This window comes from Sinohyriopsis cumingii, chromosome 17, assembly GCF_028554795.1.
Source record: "Sinohyriopsis cumingii isolate HCF-2022 chromosome 17, ASM2855479v2, whole genome shotgun sequence".
Lineage (NCBI taxonomy): Eukaryota > Metazoa > Mollusca > Bivalvia > Unionida > Unionidae > Sinohyriopsis > Sinohyriopsis cumingii.
This window is the reverse complement of record NC_142977.1, coordinates 101,626,152-101,640,318: the sequence shown is the minus strand read 5'-3', so window position 1 is coordinate 101,640,318 and position 14,167 is coordinate 101,626,152. Positions and strand designations below refer to the sequence as shown.

The window sequence follows — 14,167 nt, the reverse complement described above, 5'->3', positions numbered from 1 at the left end:
TTTTTTGTTTTGAATTTTTATTTTCATCCACTTACTGATTAAAAAAACACTTATGAGTTAAACATGAAAGATTGTTTAAATGAAGCACTACAAACATGGTCAGTTTCTTGAACACAGAATACACAGCCATTCACTTACCAGCTAGTATACTGAAATGAGTGGGAAATGTAAAGTAAGTAACGTGATGAACCAACAAAATGTAATCCAAATATTTAAATGTATTTACAGTTAATCTGAGTCATTACTATGATTTAAATAACATTATTAACAATGACACAATTGTTTCTAATTTCCATTCATATCTTTCCTCTTTCCGTTGGGTCATGTGGCTGTAAATGTTACCATCATTCATAAATTCGAGATATTGTTGCAAGACATGGTCAAAAATCATTGATTTACTCCTATTACTATGATGTACTGTGGTAAAAACGAAATGCTGACAAACTGAGAGAGAGAGAGAGAGAGAGAGAGAGAGAGAGAGAGAGACATGTTGGTGGAGTGGGAATGGGGAGACTTACAATAAAGTTATTTATTTATTGTTCATTGGTATGTTTCTTTGTTAACTGATTAGATTAGTGCCTTACCAAACTATACACTGATCAATAAAGACGAAAGGGGGATGGAGGGAGAGAGAAAGAGAGAGCAACCTTCATACATTTTAATATTATATGATCTGTGTTCTTAACCTTGTTAATGGGTTTTGAAAATAGCAAGAAAGAAAAATACACAAAAACTGCATTAAATAGATTACAGTACGTGTATACCTCACAACTCATATATGTACCGTACAGTCTCAACAGGCAATTACAACTTTGTGACATTTGTATTTTGAACACTGTATTAAAATCCCATGGAACTGTACACCTAACCATAATGATGACCCAGGTTCTTGTACGTTACTTGGTATAAGTTCAGTTTTCTTTTTCTCTCTATCTCCACTGATTTTTTTGTATTTTGTACTTATGCATGAGAGAGAGAGGGAGTTTATTAGAAAGTAGAGATAATTTCAATGAAATAGTATACCACGTTTAATTCATTTAGAAAATGGGGATTATTAGTATTTATCTCCCTTTATCCGTAAATTAATGATTAATCAGTGGAAATTCATCACCGATTCAGTGAGCATAACCTATTTACTCTTAGGGGAAAAGCAAGAGGGTGCTACATTTAATTTTCCCATGTACCCAGGCTGTCAATCTAAAACTTTAAGAAAATTCACTGGATTGTAACCCAGGCTAGATCCTCTTCAGGATCATGTTATTGGTAATTTGTTTGATAAAATACCTTTTAAAATGCATCAAATGGATTTCCAAGTTTGGATTTCCAATTTAAAAAAATTCTGATAATGAGTGCTAATCATTAAAATGTTATATAAATTTGTATTATATTTGTTCTTTAGCTGATAGGTAATATGTTACTCATTCATTTTTCAAATCTACTTCTTTATTAGGTTGTGATGTTACAGACATTGTGACTGATGATATTATATACATCATATTTACTTGCATATAAATGAATTCATTTGGTCCAGTATTTAATAGAGTGCCAAGGGACCTATTTGGCAAAATGCAAAAAAAACCCCCAAACAAACAAACATCAGAGCTAGTTCCATTTGCTGTACCTTCCTGTAACTAAACTAAAATGTATAAAGAGTGAATTAACATGTTACATTTACAGTTTTGTCACCAATAAGTAATTTTTGCTCTAATATCCAAAACTTATCATCTAAAATACTATTCATCCAGTTTGGAACTGTAAAATGAACCCTGAAGTTATTTTTCTAAAGTTATCTTACATCTTACTGTATAGTAGTCTGGACCAACTTGTATGCCATTATTTCCAAATATTTACTTTTTATTACTTGATTTATATGTGGGACATTATATGAACCTGGTTGTATAGTTAGTGTATTGCATTTATTGCCATTAAAATATATGAAATTATTTTTAAAATTTAGGAAACAAGTTCAATAATATTATACAATTATTAACCTTAGCTGAGGTGAATATTAATTTTAATGAACTCGTTAACCTAATATTAGCAGAGGTCAATATGATATATTAAGAATTCATCTAACTTCGTAATTTCTAAAACAATGATGCAATGTCACTTGCTTTGAAATTGCACAAATGCCATTACAACTGCATCACAGTAAGAATTTAATGTGAAGTCATGTAAAAATCAATGATGTCACAACCATGCAATATGAAGAAATATCATATATCGTACGATGTACGATCCAATGAAAAATCATCTCTCAAAAGGAATCATATAATATATATAATTCATGATTGGCTTGCAGCAAGTGGAAGACCTGCATTATTTAATGAGTCATAAATTTCATATTAAATGAATACAAGTTTGAGAGTGTATTATATACATAACATTAAGGACTTTGTATTATTCAGTGACATTACTCTGTTTTGCTGGACTATATTAAATGTTTTTTACAGCATGATATCATAATCATAACAATGGTGAATGTTTTGCTAGAAAAAGAAAAAAACTTATTGCTGCAGTTCCGTCAAACATTGGTAAATTTAGTGAATTGGCATCTAGCTGGTGCTTGAGAACTTTTTTCCTCACCAATATTAGTTCATGGGAAGTAAATCTTAAAATCTGGGATTATACAGTACTTCTGCAAGAATTATCTCCCTTCCTAGACTGGGCTGACCATTACATAAAGAATTTTCCCAAAACTTCACTCATCTATTGGTGGGTATTATTATCAAGAGTCACTGTCCTTTGTGTCAGCAGGTTCAACTGGATCTTGAACAGAATGTTTAGTGAATTTTCCTTGCACAAAAATTCTTGGTACACTCAATTGTTCCTTCATGTTCACAGTCTTCCTGTGGACATACTGCAAGTCCTTAATGTCATAACCAGCTGTGGTGACCAGGGTCTCCAGTTTTTCTAAAATATATTTAAAAAGAAACATTTATGGTAAAAAAGTGTCTTAACTACATATATTTAACATCAAATCTACAAAACACACATATACACTTCAGTGGTGTCATAAATTGTATGAATGTTTGCATTCAGTTCTAAATGAGTGTTTGTGGTTTTGTGTGTGCAATGAGCAGCAGAGGGGGCGAATCCGACAACTTTTTAGACAAAATTTGATTGAGGCTTTAAAACGACAAATAGAGCCTTCCTTCGAAATCTCACTTTTCGAACAAAAAAAAAATAAAGTCTCCGTTTGGCAAATGGAGCCTTAGCGTTTTTTGCTCGAAAACGCTATATTTCGCCACAACATCTCGTTGGTGTTTTCCCGTGGTAATCATCGGGCGTCCCGCGTCGATGTCATCGCCCCCTCTGCTGCTAAGTGGTTATTTACAATTTAACCGAATATTTGGTCAAGTCCGATACGATATCGTGTCCGAGGATCATGTAAATTTATCGTTACAAATCCATGTGGGGTCGACTGAGCATGACTAAAAAAGTTTCGAAAAACATTAAAGTCCATGTCACCGCCGCACCATGTCTGCCAAATATTTCGTAGCGTGTGTGTATCAACGCCGTTGAATACAGCAAGAATATTACAGTTGTCTCTAATTACTTTTGGAATCTGAGTGTATCGTTGAGTGACATATATCACGTCAGTGTTTTTATGCCTGCCTCTGGAAAATATCCTAGCTGGGTTTTTTTGATTGTCTAACATAACATCATCGTACACGACTAGATTGTTAACGTCGCCATCAATATCATCAATACCCGGTGCATCATTGATATCTGTAATAAACTCAATAACATTTTTTTTAGCGATCGCTGATGCATTCTCGTTGAAATCTTTCAACACCTCGTAGCATCGTTGATCATCCACGCTAGGAGCAACCAAATACAACTTATCCCACTTCATCCATCTCATTATTAAATTGAGTAACAATTGCGTCTTGCCGGATCCAGATGGTCCGATGATAATCATCCGGATCGAGTTTGGTAACGCTGCAACATGCTTAACTGGTTCTCTTGTTTTAGTCGCCGAAAAATCAATTATATTCATATCTCTATACATAAATTATGGATCTATATTGTGTGAAGTGTAGAGTGCGTACTGGCACAAATGATATGACAACCGCTACAACAAGAAATAACAGATCGGCGCTTACTGGTAAGTGTGTACAATGCGGTACAAAGAAATTTAGATTTATTTCTATTAGACCCGGAGATGTTTTAAAAAAAAGCGAGGAGGTGACATCGCAGCCAAATTGGCAAAACTCCCCGGAACACCGTGGGCAAAGTATCCAGGAGAAAAGCACCTCCCAGGATATAACTACTGTGGCCCGGGAACACGATTAGATATTAGACTCGATGATCAAAATCAGCCCAAACCCGGTGAGTATCCAATAAACGCTATCGATAAGGCGTGTCATGCTCATGATGTTGCTTACTACAAAAGTAGCGATCTGCAACAGCGTCATATCGCGGATGTAAAATTAATTCACGCGCTAAATGCTATTCCTGATAAATCCTTCAAAGAAAAATTGGCCTCATGGTTGGTAAAATCGGCTATGAAAGGTAAATTAATGATTGGAAGCGGAGCTTCTCGCGCTGGTAATTGAAAACGATAGCGTTTATAATAACAACATGGATTCCATCTATTATTCTCCGAGAGGATACTGGAAGGGGAAGGCCGCAATTGGTAAGCTTGCAAGCGCTGCAAAGGTAACAAAGACCACTGCGGCTAATTGGTTATCCAAACAGGCTATATGGCAAATCTATCTACCACCGCCTAAACAAATCAACTTCTCGCGCTTTGATGTCAGCGTACCTAATGAAGTTCATCAGGCTGATATACTATTTCTGCCGCATGACAACGGTTACAAATACGCGCTAACCGTAGTTGATGTTGCGAGTCGATACAAACAAGCGGAGCCGTTAAAAACAAAGTCAGCAACTGAAGTAGCCGCTGCGTTTGAAAGAATTTATCGAAGAGGCCCTCTGCGCTGGCCAAATCTATTACAAGTTGATCCCGGTAGTGAATTTCGCGGCGCTGTTTTATCAACGCTGAAACATCATAGCGTCGCGATACGACGAGGTCATACTGCGCTACATCGTGATCAGGCAATTGTTGAACGATTCAATCTGACTCTTGCTGAACGGTTATTTGGATATCAATACGCGAAGGAATTCATCCAAGAAAAACGATCTCGTGAATGGGTTAAAAGGTTGCCAGGTGTAATCGCAGCGTTAAATAACGAGATTACCCGAGCAATCAACATGAAGCCCAGCGACGCGATTAAATACGAGTATATACCCGGAAAATCAAAAATAGATAGCGTTTCCAAGCCGATTCTCGGCGATGTCACCGTGAGATATCTGTATGAACCAGGAGAGCTTGAAGGCGGTAAAAAAAGAGCTACTGATCCTATTTGGAGTGTTACCACACATAACATATCAACGATAACACGATCAACTGGTAGACCACCGATCTATAGACTGGATTCAACTGCTCCTCAGCGCGGATTTACACGCGAGCAACTACAAGTGATACCTAACGATACTCAATTGCCACCACGTGGTCTTAACTAGCGCCGTTGCGTCTATTGCACTCAAGACAGGTCAACCTCACATTGTTTTTGACATGACCGAGACTGTTATCGATCCTATCCACGGTAAATTGGCGAGTGTCTTTATCCGAATAACGCCAACTCATTATACAATTGCAACTCGCGCAGTGATTATTCTGTTGTTGTCGTAGCGAGATTATTAATTCGGCATCAATATCAAAACGCCGCTGTTTTTTTTTATCCTGTTGGCGGTAACCCGAGAGTTTTCTATCAATGACGCTTGCATCGATGATGTCGTTGTCGTTGGTGACTCCGTCACTGACTCCGTCAACAACAATTCTTCGAAGCTGATTTATCCTTCGTACTCTGGACACTGCAAGATAGACTAGATTCGACCATTCGATGCGATTATCAACCATCCAAACAATTGTGTCCGTGATGGTTAGTCCCTGCGAGGAATGTATTGTTGTTGCGTATCCTAGCGTCCACGGGGATTTATCAGCACGTAGCGCGTCCTCGACGACGCTGATATCAACGAGCACAATATCATTCAGCACGAGAATTTGTTTTTCTGTCCCTGACGCTGTCAGGCCTGGAATTTCAACTTCAATGTTCTGCCGCCGTGTGTCCGCGGGTCTATAACATAACGGCACTGGACGCGTTGGAAACTTTTCCTTATGCAACGTAAACAACTTCCGCTGAAGTGTGTCTCTGACTATCTTTCTACTCGCTACAATCAAATCGTTTGGTCTCCATGTTTCCCAGAATTCATTTAACGGCGTTTCCGGAATCACCTCGCGGATTATTTCACACTGAATTCTATCCGGCTGTAATCTGATTAATTTTTTAACCCCGCGCAGTTGTTCATCAAGTGCTCGGTAATCAGTATCGGTTTCTTCATAATAGTCCACAAAACCCTTTAACCAATCATGTGGACCCTCGCCGACAAATGGTGGTGGTTGACCATGGTCGCCACACATGATCACCGCTGTATTCGCGAGCAGCAACCAATCAAGAAACATTCGTAAAGTATCTAACGAAACAGTACATATCTCATCCCAAATGATAACCCCAGGAATAAATTTTTCACCCATTCGATCAGGAGTCCACTCACCACCGCTGTATCGAAAAAAGCTGTGATAAGTAACGGCGTCAACATTTCGTTGTTTTATTTCTCGCGCTAGTCTATGGGTCGGTGTAAGCACGATTATACTTGCCCGCGTTCGAAATAATTCAATTGCCCGAGTCGTCTTTCCTGACCCGCCACAGCCGCTTAAATAAACTGTTTTATATCTACAAATTGGATCAGAACACGGTGGTGCATTAGACCATTCTGATAAATTATCACCGCGTAAGTAATTATTTTCAACGGTGACATTTGCTGACGGGGAATAATCGCGTCGTATTTCATTTTTAATTCTCCATATACCCCAACTCTCGTCCGGACTAGTAAACTCGGCTAAGTTTCCCTTATACGCTACGTCTATATAAAACGAATCAACGGCTACTCTAACCGCGGTGTCGGGAAATCTATTTATCATCGAGAATAAATTGATAGCGGCGTAACCCAGCATAGACGCCCTCAAATGTGGATATGCCGGGCTGTCTCCATCGCTGTAAGTAACAACTGTGCCCAACCTTGTTCCATTGGACAAGAAAGCTGTTTTGCAGTTCACATATCTATTTTTGGCCACTGCGTCCTTGATTACGAAATCATATTCTGCGTCATCTATAATCAGCCGTGAGCAATATCGTTTGTAGTCGTGGTTTTTTCCACCTTGTGTGAACTTACCAATTATTCTTCTACCGAGATCTTTTGCCTCGCGGTTTCGTTGGTTGAATATCCTCCTGGACCATTCGATGATATATTCCTCGTCGGCATCAATGTGTTTTCTGGACTCGTCAATTATGCTATCTAGACGCTCCGGTTCTGGTAACCAGACTTCAGTCTGCGCCCGGTATGATATAATCGCGTCACTGACAATCAACGATACAAGCATGCTACAATCAATCATATACCGTAGCAGCGCTATTGGCAGCCACTTCTTTTCAGCCATGTGTCTACCGATCCAAATATAGCAACAGCGATGAAGTCCTGCCGCGAACTCAAATGATACTATGCGAGCGAATCCGGTTAAATCAAAATCAGGCAGTGGTCCATTAATAGCAACACGAGTCATTTCATGTCTGGGGTGTCCAAATCGTTTGAAATACTCAGCGGCGGATCCATACCCGAGAAAACTCGCTGGATAACAGGCAACCATATCAACGGAAATCATAGCGTCGCGGTTGTATTCAGTGTTCCATAGTCCACCGTGATAGTATTCCAAACAACTGGATTGTATATCCGGCAGAAATTCCTTGCGCGTTGGTCTCCACGCATTTTTCCTTGCTGCAACATGAGCTACAACCGATGGAATCGTAAAACAATTTGTTAGCAGTTGTTCATCATGCTCCTCAAATTCCATGGCGGTTTGTTTCATCCTGTTGTGAAATGCTTCAGTGCGATATAATTCACCGTTTGGTCTTACAAACTGATCAAAGGTATCAGCGCTGCGAAGTAACCACACTGATACAGGGTCGTTTTTACACAAGTAGGCAATAGCATCAAATAGTTTCCTCTCCGCGAGAAAACCGTCCTTGGAGAATTGTTCTCCCAGGAATTCTTCGGGTATATACTTTACTGTTCTATCCCGTGGAAATATTGTGATCGCGGGCGTCCATGCGTGTTCGTTATGATCAATAATTTTGATTGGGGCCCCATTTGATTTGTACTTTGATTCGTATAATACTTCACCGGTTATCGTTGTAACGGTTATTGGAAATCTCAGCGATGTTTCTAATCTCGCTATGTCGCTGATGGTTGCTCCACGCTCTTTTACGGTTAGTTCCCACTGGTTGATTTTGCTACGTCGTAAATCAGTCAATTTGTTTCCTTGACACGCATTTGTAAAATGCTCTATTACTCGTTCTGCTACACAATTTATCCCCGTTGACTGTTTCATTGGTTTCAGTTTTCCGATATCAGGTTTCTTATTTAACGGGTATATTCCATAAACAACTGCTGTTTCAGGATACGCTCGTTCATAGTATGGTCTGTCAATTCCGGTTAACAGCCCCGGCTTGGAGTCGCGGCTAACAATGACTGTTTTCATGTCGCTGAGAACTGGTTCAAATTTATCACGTATGATCCAATTACCTGATTCCACCCGGACAATGAATTTTACTCTGAAGAAATACCTTTTACCGTCAAGTTGTGATATTATCGTTGCTGCGCGGTTGTCGTTCATGGTAGCATCAACAACGCCATCAATTCGAAATGTTGACCAACTATGAGATGCGCCATCACGCTTGAATTCATCGATACAATCGCGTATTTTACTCAACAGGGTTCTATCGTTTATTAACGCTTTTGGTGCGTCCTTGAGGACTCTATCAAGATTGAACTTAATATTTTTCCAGGGCTTAATTGCTGCTAATCTCTCGAACTCATCCATATAATTAAAACAAGTATTTAAATGAAAGAATATAGTATAATGAATCACTGCAAATGGTTGATGATTGGGTCGACAACCCCATGCAATAAATCATGTAGAGGTGAATTCTGCGGGTATCATTTACAAAGCGTTCGTAATGGTTCTCTTGGCCCCCTCCCGTGCTTGGTTTGTCACGTCGGTGTAAGAGGAAAATCGCAGTTGTGTATCAATTGTGGCGGAAAGCGATACAGGGAACTAAAACGCTATTATGACAAGCGAATTAAAAACGCCGTCATTGACCCCACCGCAGACTTCGTCATCAAAACCCCCCAAGACTATGTTGAAAGATTCATAATTAAACCAAATAATAAATTAGACAAGTAGTATTATTATACAAATGGACCAAGAATTTCAGCCGCATCCTGTGCTCGTCAATTACGAGGCATCTCGCGACGGCATTGTTAGAAACCGCAAACTGAAGAAGCCGGTTGGTACCGTAAGTAATCAGGGGTATCTGATGTTTGGTGCCGGAAAGAAGAAGTACCATGTTCATAGGGCGGTATTTGAGGTATTCAACGGATTAATCGAAAATGGACTTGTGATTGATCATATTAATAATAATAAGACTGATAATTCTCTTATAAACTTGCAAGCTGTCTCGCAGAGTCAAAATACCAAAAAAGGCCAAACCGGTAAATACCCAAAGAAAGCAAAATCCGTAAAGTCATTTGATACAACAACTCACGAGGAAAAAATATTTCAGTCGATGAATGAAGCCAGTAGATACTTTGACATTTGTATCGCCTCAATACGAAAAGTAGCAGAACGAGTATATCAAACAGCAATCTCAAAAAAGACCGGGCATATAATTCGATTTTCATATGTAGATACGAAGTCACCGGCGCCTATGGCGCTGACGAAGTCGCCGGCGCCCATGGCGCTGACAATAAATTGTCCATTCCGGAAGAAAACGAATTATTAAACACCTCGGGATTGATACACGGGGTTTCATTTTTTTTTTATTTAAAAACAAGATGTTCTATAAGAATAATGAATATCGAAGACATCAATAATATATTAGCCGAGATTTCAAAATTAAAAAATCAAGGAATTGAATTATCTGATGGTCTCGACAGTGAAAAAATATTATCCGATTATGAAATTATTAACGAACAGTCGAAACGGGGGCGTTTTACCCTGGCCCGCGAGTATTTTTTTGTAAAACGATTACAACATACGATTAATGAAAACTTGTACCACAATGACGCAAATGCATTCATTGGACTATTTACTGCCGTTGAAATAATACGAAAAAAACTCGGACGTGTTTATGAACGACGCCGGGAGATTTCTAGTAAGATCAAAAACATTAGAAGGATTATAGACGGAGCCTCCGGCGAGAAATTAGAAATTGCTTCGCAATTGCAATAATGGTAGGCGAATCACTCACTACTCGGCTAGCCAGAGAGCGGCTAGCGGCGCTTAAAAAGTTCATACCGTTACGAGACAGGGTCCGAGAACAACTTCAAACGCGGCAGCAACTACAAACCGATTTTACTGTTGGAAGCGAACAACTGTTTGCCCCGGTAACTAAAGCGACTAAGGATGTTACAGCTGCAACAGAACGAGCAATATACGGGGATATTCCTAAGGAGGGCGAACGGAAAGAGGCGCCTCTTTTTCCTGTGCTTGAAAAGATAGCAGCAGAGACAGAACAAACACAGCAACGGATAAAACAACTTTCCAGTGATATAAAAACCCAACGAGAGTATGAACGATTAGCTGATATTGATGATTCTGAACAGGGTGATGTTGGTGAACTTCAAAAAATTTCCACTCAAAAAGGAGTCCCCTTTATAGATAAACTCACTGAAGAGGCTATAGCACAAATAAAACGACCTCAATTACTGAAAATCGACGATTATAGGGATTTTGGTAATTTTGCCGCTCAAAGCTATCATTCAAGAAAAGACTTTTTAAAAGACGAGTATAAAAACAGTAATATAAAACGAGATGACTGGGTTAATTGGTTGTATAAAACGAATAAAGGGTTTGATCGCTTGGATACAAAAGAATTGGGATATAAAGAATTTAGAAGGGGAATTGATGATTATGATATACAACAACAACAACAAAAAGGAGAAGTCCGAGAAAAACGTCAAAAAAAAGCTGGTTCTAAAAAAACAAGCGGAGAGGGGTATCCAAGTGGTAGTGGTCTAGTTGAAAACGCTAGTGTTACCTGTCCTGGTAGTGTTCTCAGTGATATATCACGGCTAGAGGTACTAATCGGAGGAAAACGAGCCGGAAATAACTCTACGGAAATAATCAATGAGGCCGCTGATATTTGCAAGCGGTTATTTGCAGGTGGTATCATAGACATTAATTCATATCGAACGCTCATAGACGAACTCGTGGATGATTAATTGGAAAACTGGTGTTTTTAATAAGGATGATCATACACTACAACCATGATAAACCAGTACTCGTCTACGTGGTAAACTCGCGATTGCCTGTTTACCGCGCGTACTATGGAGATGGTCTCGGTAGCACCATTGCGGGGTTATTTACAAGAATGGCTCCAAAAGTAGCGCCGTTAGCCAAACAATTAGGAATGAAGGCTATTGATGTTATTCGTGATAAGGGTATTAGTGCCATTGGAGATGTTGCCGGAAAGGCGCTTTCTGCAGCAAAGGACAAACTAATGTCGTTGGTGAAATCCAGGAGAAAAAAACAGAAACCACCGGTGATGCCATCAACGACGGTGATGCCTGCAAATGTCAGTAAAGTAATAAATAACGCCGTGGAAGAAAAACTAAAGTCGTTGGCGGCTCAGTCATCCACCAACGCGCCCATGAACACAATAGCGGGAGAGTGGTCTTAAACAGAATTCAAAGAAAATCGCAATTGAAAACATCAACATGATAAATAATAAAATGTTTGCGCGAACCGCTGATCCCGCGTTTGATATGGATGCCCCAGTGCGCAGGGATGATTCTGTCCGTGATTATCAATATTATTCTTATTATGCAGCGCAACCCGACCTACGATCGCGAATTGAACTTCAAGTCCAAGATACCAGTAGATACTTTCTGCCATGTGAAGCGTTTATCGAAATTGAGGGAGAACTCGTGACAAATGCCGCCGATAATGCACCATACGCAGATAACGATAGTGTTCGAGTTGGCTTCGTTAACAACGGTATCATGGCGTTATTTGAGAGCGCCAGATATCTTATTGACGGGCGAGAAATTGAATCAATAGAACGCGAGGTTGATGTTGCAACGACGATAATTGGGTTAGCGAGATACTCGGACGATTATACGAGATCGACGGGCCCATCTATGATGTTTGCGAAGGACACCACCGATAACGCTGATCATCTTCAATACGTTAACGTGCTGGTGGAAAGAGATACCGCAGTTGACCCACAGGCTGAAGCAAATAACCCAGACCGCAGAGCAAGACCAGACGCTAATTTCACTGTTATGAAAAGTCTTAACGATAATTACAATATGGGATTCGCAGCACGAGTAACAATGTTGCAAAGACCACGCCGACAGTTTTCATGCGCGATTCCACTCCATCACATATTTGGATTCTGCAGAAATGTCAGGAGGGTTATCTATGGGGCTAAGCATACAATCGCGCTGACGCGAAGAGGCGATGATAACAATGCAATATGGCATGCTGCTGGCGTCGCTGCCGGTAAAGTCATTTTAACTAAAATGGCATTGTGGATGCCGGTGCTGACTCCATCAGTTACCACGGAAGCACGATTGTTAGCATTTATGGAACAGGGAGGAAAATCGTTGTTGAGTTGGCTAGCGGTAACAACTGATGCTAAAGAGGATAACGTCGCCGATACGTTTACATGGCACCTGGCATCAAAACAGGGTGTTTCAGCCCCGCGTCATATTTTTATAGCGCTACAGAATAGGGAACGATTGGGCAGTCAAGAACGCAGCCATATGATATTTGATAAATTAGGAGTCAGGGATGTTTCGCTGAGAATAAACGGACAACAGGAACCATCCGAGGATATACAGCTTAATTACGGCGACAACCATGTCGCACGTGTGTATCATCGATTGCTGTCATACATGGGTCGTGATCAAAACGTCGACACCGGTTTGCAAATATCACAACTTGATTTTAAAAAGCTGTATCCGATTTATTATTTTTCGTTGGAACATCTTGATTTAACGAGACAATCCATCGTTGATATACACTTCCGAGCTCGTATAGACCCGGCTGGTGTTAATTATAGAGCGGTTGCTGTCATTCTCAGCGATAAATCAATGCTGCTAGAAGGCGTTGGTGGACGAATGAGAATCGTTGATGCACCAGTGGAAAACATGTAATTGAAAGCACAAACACGTTTACAATAAAATGTCGTATAGTGTCGTCAGTGTAGAGTTGACTGATGGTCAAGTCAAGAAATTACGATCAAAGTCGGCTAAACAGTGCGGGACCACAATAACGCTGAAGCCGTCACAGATGGCGGGTGGTAATCATAAGATATCGTTGACGGCGCGTCAAATAAAACATTTCAATGATGCGATGAAGAATAAAAAGGGTGTTCAGGTAGATTTCTCGGCCGCAGCGATTAAAAACATGGAAAAGACCGGCGGGATATTTCCGTTGTTAGCTGCGATTCCAGCGTTGATTGCCGCGGCCGCACCAGCAGTGGCGAAGGCGGCGGCGTTAGGAGCCGTTGGTACCGCGGCGGGGATGGCATTGAAGAAGGCAACCGGGAAAGGCTACAAAAAAAAACGATCCGTGGCCGGAAAGGGTCTAAGACTACCGGGAACCCCGTATTCATGGTACTCGGGAAAGGGTCTAAGACTACCGGGAACCGTTTATTGACTCGGGAGTCAATGACTCCCATGTCTAATTTTGATTTAATAGACGCCGCAAACGCGCTAGCGATAAAAAACTTCAGAGGTGTTTTTATGAGGGATCAATTACCGGCGGCACCAAGGAATATTGAAACAGGCATAATTAACCTCGATGGGTCCTCCGGAGCGGGAACTCATTGGGTTGCATACGCGATTGATCCGCGCGCGATCGTCTATTTTGATTCATACGGGTTAGCCCCGCCAAACGAGTTCATGCGGTATATCCGGGCGTGTTCAGCCCGGGCGTTTTATTCCACGTTGCCAACACAGCGATTAAGCGACC

General features: G+C 40.4%; 1 protein-coding gene across 1 annotated transcript in view; it reads right to left on the bottom strand.

Annotated features, from left to right (window-relative positions):
* Window positions 1-2,291: 2,291 nt before the first annotated feature.
* LOC149779563 (tRNA N(3)-cytidine methyltransferase METTL6-like) overlaps window positions 2,292-14,167 on the bottom strand; it is a 35,085-nt gene continuing 23,209 nt past the window's right edge. Inside the window, exon 5 of the mRNA XM_089940286.1 lies at window positions 2,292-2,913. Within this exon, the coding sequence (XP_089796412.1) occupies window positions 2,729-2,913 (185 nt within the window). The 3' untranslated portion in view covers window positions 2,292-2,728. The remainder of the gene's footprint in view (window positions 2,914-14,167) is intronic.